General features: G+C 50.1%; 1 protein-coding gene across 1 annotated transcript in view; it reads left to right on the top strand.

Moving 5' to 3' along the window:
• Positions 1-5,536, top strand: part of COL5A1 (collagen type V alpha 1 chain) — a 123,160-nt gene that overhangs the window by 22,650 nt on the left and 94,974 nt on the right. Inside the window, 1 exon segment of the mRNA XM_057371595.1 lies at positions 1,857-2,024. Coding sequence (XP_057227578.1) covers positions 1,857-2,024 — 168 coding nt within the window.

Genomic DNA, 5,536 nt, shown 5'->3' with positions numbered 1-5,536 from the left:
AGGATCAGGGAAATCCTGCTCCAAAGATCAATGAAATCCTGGTCAAGGATCAGGGAAATCCCGCCCCAAGGATCAATGAAATCCTGGTCAAGGATGAGGGAAATCCTGCTCCAAAGATCAGAGAAATCCTGCTCCAAGGATGAGAGGGATCCTGCTCCAAGGATGAGGGAGATTCTGCTCCAAGTGTCAGTGAGATCCTGCCCCAAGGATCACTGAGATCCTGCTCCAAGGATGAGATCCTTCTCCAAGGATAAGGGAAATCCTGCTCCAAGTGTCAGGGAAATCCTGCTCCAAAGATGAGCATTATCCTGCCCCAAGGATCAATGGGATCCTGCCCCAAGGATGAGGGAAATCCTGCCCCAAGGATCACTCAGATCCTGCTCCAAGGATGAGTGTGATCCTGCTCCAAGGATGCTCTGAGTGACACAGGGCTGGTGAGGTTTTAGCTGTTCCTCTCTGATTCCCAGGAGAGGTGAGACCCTGAGAACAGAGGCAGTTCCTTCCCTGCCTGGTTTTCAGTTGATTTGGGCAGCCCCAGACTGATTTTATCCTTGGATATCTCACTCTGACCCAATCCATCATCGTTATGGGGGYGCAGAGGGCCTTCCCTGGGGATGGAGATGATCTGTGGTGTTTGGAGGTGCTGGGATCACCCTGCAGGGATSAGAACGCTGCTGCAGAGCTCTGGGATGGGTTTGAGTCACTCAGAGAGCTCCAAACCYGTGGCTGGTGGCTCCTGGAGGGGGTCCAGCCCCGCTGAGCCTCCATCACATCCCAGTGACCCCCTCAGGGACACTTTTGTCCCCTGCAGATATTCCCATTCCTGCATCCCGTGGATGTGCAGCAGCGAGCTCAAACCCCCACATCTGGCTCGGGGAGCCAGCTGATGTCAGGAGGGAGGAATTCACAGCCCTTTTCCCCTCTCCTCCCTCAGTCGGTGCTGGGATCTGGCTGCTCTGGAGCTCTTGGAAGCGCAGATGGAGTTTTGTTGTGTTTTGGGTGCTGAAGCACAGCTTAGCCTGTGGATGTGCAGAGATTTTGTGTGGAATTCAACGTGGCTGAAGGCAGGGGGAAGGTCCAAGTGGCAGGGACAGCTCATCTTTCACTGATGAGGGTGAGGGATGAGGAAATATCGCAGMTGTTCGCTGCTCAGGCCAGGCTCCCTCAGCTCCTTTTTTATCCACAGTGTTCCCTTGGCTTTGCCCTGTGTTTGTAATCTCTCATTGAGGKCCCAGCTCCTCAGGATTGTGGAAATTTTTAGGAGCTGTCTCACGACCTGCATTGATTTTCCAGGCAAACATTGGGCTGATCTTCTTGGAAACCAAAATTTGTGATTCTGTGAAAGCTCTGTCCGTGCTGTTTGTGCTCAGTGCAGACACTTAGCATGGGGTAGAGAATGAGAAAAAGTGGGGAAAATATCATTGTGGGTTGAGATAATGATGGTTTAATAAGTAAATCATTAAATTAAATGAAAATAAAAGATAAAAATAAAAAAACAAAGCGACGGATTCTTCCCACCCCCCCATCAGGCAGGTGTTGAGCCATGGAAAGCAGGGCTTTATTACAGATAATGATTTTTTTGGGAAGACAAACACCATCGCTTCCAATGTGCCCCACTTTTTCCCACCTCTCCCCATTTTGGGCATGGAAATGTCATGGAATATCCCTTGGATCAGTGTCCCTTTGAGCACAGCCCAGCTCTGAAACCAGCATCAACTTTGTGTTTGCAGGTGCACTGAAAGCAGATTTCAGCTGGGTTTAGATCTGGGACGATAAATTTATGTGATTTGGATCAATTTATGTGATTTGATTTTCCTGCCATCTCCTAACCCTTCTTTCTCCTCTTCCCTTCCCAGCTGAGCCTGCAGACCTCTTGAAGGTGTTAGATTTTCACAATTTACCCGATGGTATCACAAAAACCACAGGGTTTTGCACAAGCAGAAGGTCTTCAAAAGAAGCAGATGTTGCTTACAGAGTAACAAAAGATGCTCAGCTCAGTGCCCCGACAAAGCAGCTGTACCCTGGTGAGTCCAAACTTTTGTTTTCATTTGTCCTATGGAAATATCTGATTCTTTTCTCAGTTTCTGGGTGGTTCCTTCATTTCCCCCGGGTGTTTGCAGTGGTTCTGYTGTTTTGGGGGAGGTTTTCAGCCATCCAATAATGTCCTTTCCTCACTGCATCTTCATGAGCTGATGGATTCTCCCTCGCAGGTCTGGTTCTGGGGCCGTGCTGTCTCTTCCAACACAAATAATCACCAAATAAAAATATCAGACTGCCCCACAGGAGCAGCTGCCCGGAGGAAAGCTGTTTAGAGGTTGTTAGAGGAAGGCACTGAGGTGCAGGAGGTCACAAAGCCCTTGCAGAGCACTGACCATTTCATTGCTGTCTGAGGATGCCCCAGAGCTGCATTTTTGGGCCCAAGGAGTCACCTGGCCTGAGATCACTGCAGGGTCAGATGTGTTTGTGAGAAAAATAGAAACGTTATGGACACAAACTCCTCCCTGCCCGAGAGCTGCAGCCCTGAACACGCAGTGACCACCAGAATCCCTCCTTCCCAGGCCACCTAGGTGACACCCAGACAATCCAGGGTGACTCCCAGACAATCCAGGTGACTCCCAGGCCATCCAGGGTGACTCCCAGGCCATCCAGGGTGACTCCCAAGCTATTCAGGTGACTCCCAGGCTATCCAGGGTGACTCCCAGACCATTCAGGGTGACTCCCAGGCCATCCAGGTGACTCCCAGGATATCCAGGGTGACTCCCAGACCATCCAGGGTGACTCCCAGACCATCCAGGTGACTCCCAGGCCATCCAGGTGACTCCCAAGCCATCCAGGGTGACTCCCAGACCATCCAGGGTGACTCCCAGACCATCCAGGTGACTCCCAGGCCATCCAGGTGACTCCCAAGCCATCCAGGGTGACTCCCAGACCATTCCGGGTGACTCCCAGGCCACCCAGGTGTCCCTGTTCCACCTGGGGAAGGCAGGGATGCTGGAATCAGGCACAGAAGGATTTTGGTGAGGGAAGCGCCTTTGCCCAGGCAGGTTTGGCAGGAGGCAGAAGGAAGCTGCCTGTGCCTGGTGGGGGAGGCAGGAGGTGATTGAAGCCAAGCAGAGACCCAGATCCTCCCTCAGAGCCTGGGAGGGATGGAATGGATTGGCTCAATCAGAGCTAATGGACTGTGCCACCATCGATGTTTCTTCATTAGGCAGGGATTCCATCAGCCCAGGATGGCAGAGCACAAATGGAGACATCAGAGCGAGGCTGGAGATGTGCTCCAATCCTCCCCTCCTGCATTTCCCCCCTTGCTGAGGTTTTTATCAGCCCTCATTATCACTCAGTTGGGACAAAAAGCAGGTGGGTTATGTTTAACCCAGGGGAACAGGAGCACAGCCTGTGTCACACCCAAAAAATGAGCCTGGACAGAGGAGAGCRACGTGTGACAGCCTGGACATCRCTGCATGGCCAMCCCTCGGCAAAAATCTGCTCAGCCYGGCCTAAAKCTGGGCTTAAATGTCTKCAGAAGGKCAAACYAGACCCTAAATTTGGTTTTATTGCTGCTCAGTGCAGGAAAGCTCTTTCTGATCACAGATAACGTCGTTGTGTGCTCACCTGCACAGGTTGGGCCTGTCTGTCCCTGCCTGTCCTGAAATGACCTCAAGTTTTAGCCCAGCTGGTGTCTACGAGCTCAAAAGTATTCAAAGGAAATGGTTCCAGTTTGGAAGACACAATTGGATGGATTTGAAAGCTTGCCAGGGGTTTCTGCAGCCACGGTGAAACCGGGCCGGGTCATTTTTCTGTAACAGAAACCAGAAAACRATGGGGAACCTCATGAAAATGAAGATGTAAAAACAAAGCTGGAATATTCTGAGTGATCAGAATATCAGGGGTAACCAGGGGGGACTGGATCATAGCAGTGAGAACTGAATCCTGATCCCAGCAAAGAACTGAATCCTCGTCCCAGCACAAAAACCAGTGCTGTAGATGTTCTTGGTTTGTCTCTCACCTCATTACTTCTACATCCTCATCCTCACTGAGTTCTTGGTGTCTTCCTCTGGTGAGAAGATCTGGATGGATTTATGGAGCAACTTTCCCATCATTTCATTATCTGGGCAGCCCCAAGGGGTGTTTGAAGGAGCTCAGGCCCTCCCCAAAGGTTTCCTGAGTCGTGGAGTCATCTCTGCTGCTCACTCAGGAGATCAGAACGAGCAAAGGGAAAAGCTCCCAGCGTGTTCCAGCAGCTCCACAGATGTTCCCCCATCTCCTGAACAAGATGTGACATCGGCTCCCTCCCCTAAATGAGAGAGGAGATAAAGATACCAAASTAATTGCAGGGCAGTGCAGCAGGGGAAGGTGGTTTTAGGGATTTTGTGTTACCAGGAGGGTGGGTTGGGGCASAGCTTTCCCTCCCTGCTCCAGGGCACCCTTGGCAATCGTGCTCTGTGCACAGAATTTTGTGCTAATTAGAAGCTGAGGCTTGTCTAAGATGTAATTTCATGGGCTTTGCATTCTGCTGCCACAGCCAGCAAAGCAAGATGTATGTGTTTGTGTGTATATATTTATATAAAACTTTTTTTTTTTCGAGCTTGAAAGAGTGAGAAAAATCTGCTGAGATGCTCTTTGTCCTTGATCCCTAAATAAGTCCTGCTTCCCAGCAAAATCTGTGCTCTGCAAGAAAGGCAAGGGTTTCAGGGGCAGCCAGAAAAAATGCCATTTGTGTCTCTTCCAGCAAATTTGCAATTGTCGTTTGCCTCCCCAGAAATCTCTATTAGAGCTTGAGCAGTCACCCCTGAGAAAAACAAGTCATGGCACAGCTGAGAGTGTCCTCAGACGGAGGAAAAGGCCAGAAATTGGTGACACCAYTGCAGAGCTGCTTTCCTTTGAGGAGCAAAACTGCAAAGGCTCTGGAAATGCCACCTTCCCGCTCYGTGCCTGTGTCAGGAATGGGATCACCTCACTGGATCAGTGATTTTTACTTTCCAGCAGCTCAAGCTGTGCTGCCTTTCCCAGATCAGGAGCAGGACTCTGGTTTAGGCTGGGTCTGGSTACGCCTGGGTGAGGAAAAAGGTCAGAACTTCCTCTGTTTTGAAGAGCATGAGATTGTACAATGCCTTTGACTGCCGTGCTCAGGAAAGAAAAGGCTCAGAAAGAGAAGGATCAGGAAGAAAAGGCTCAGGAAGAAAAGGCTCAGGAAGAAGAGGATCAGGAAGAAGAGGTTCAGGAAAGAGGGGTCTCAGGAAAAAGAGGCTCAGGAAGAAGAGGTTGAGGAAGAGGAGGCTCAAAAAGAAGAGGTTCAGGAAGAAGAGGTTCAAGAAGAAGAGGTTCAGAAAGAAAAGTCTCAGAAAGAAAAGGCTAGGAAGAAGAGGCTTAGAAAGAGGAGGATCAAAAAGGAAAGGCTATAAAAGAAAAGGCTCAGAAAGAAGAGGATCAGGAAGGAATGGTTCAGGAAGAAGAGGCTCAAAAAGAAAAGACTCTGGAAGAAGAGGCTCAGAAAGAGGAGGCTCAGGAAGGAGAAGATCAAAAAGGAAAGGCTATA

The sequence above is a fragment of the Malurus melanocephalus genome, unplaced genomic scaffold (assembly GCF_030028575.1).
Source record: "Malurus melanocephalus ecotype Western Australia unplaced genomic scaffold, MMel_1.1 scaffold_149, whole genome shotgun sequence".
Lineage (NCBI taxonomy): Eukaryota > Metazoa > Chordata > Aves > Passeriformes > Maluridae > Malurus > Malurus melanocephalus.
This window is presented reverse-complemented; position numbering and strand designations above follow the sequence as displayed.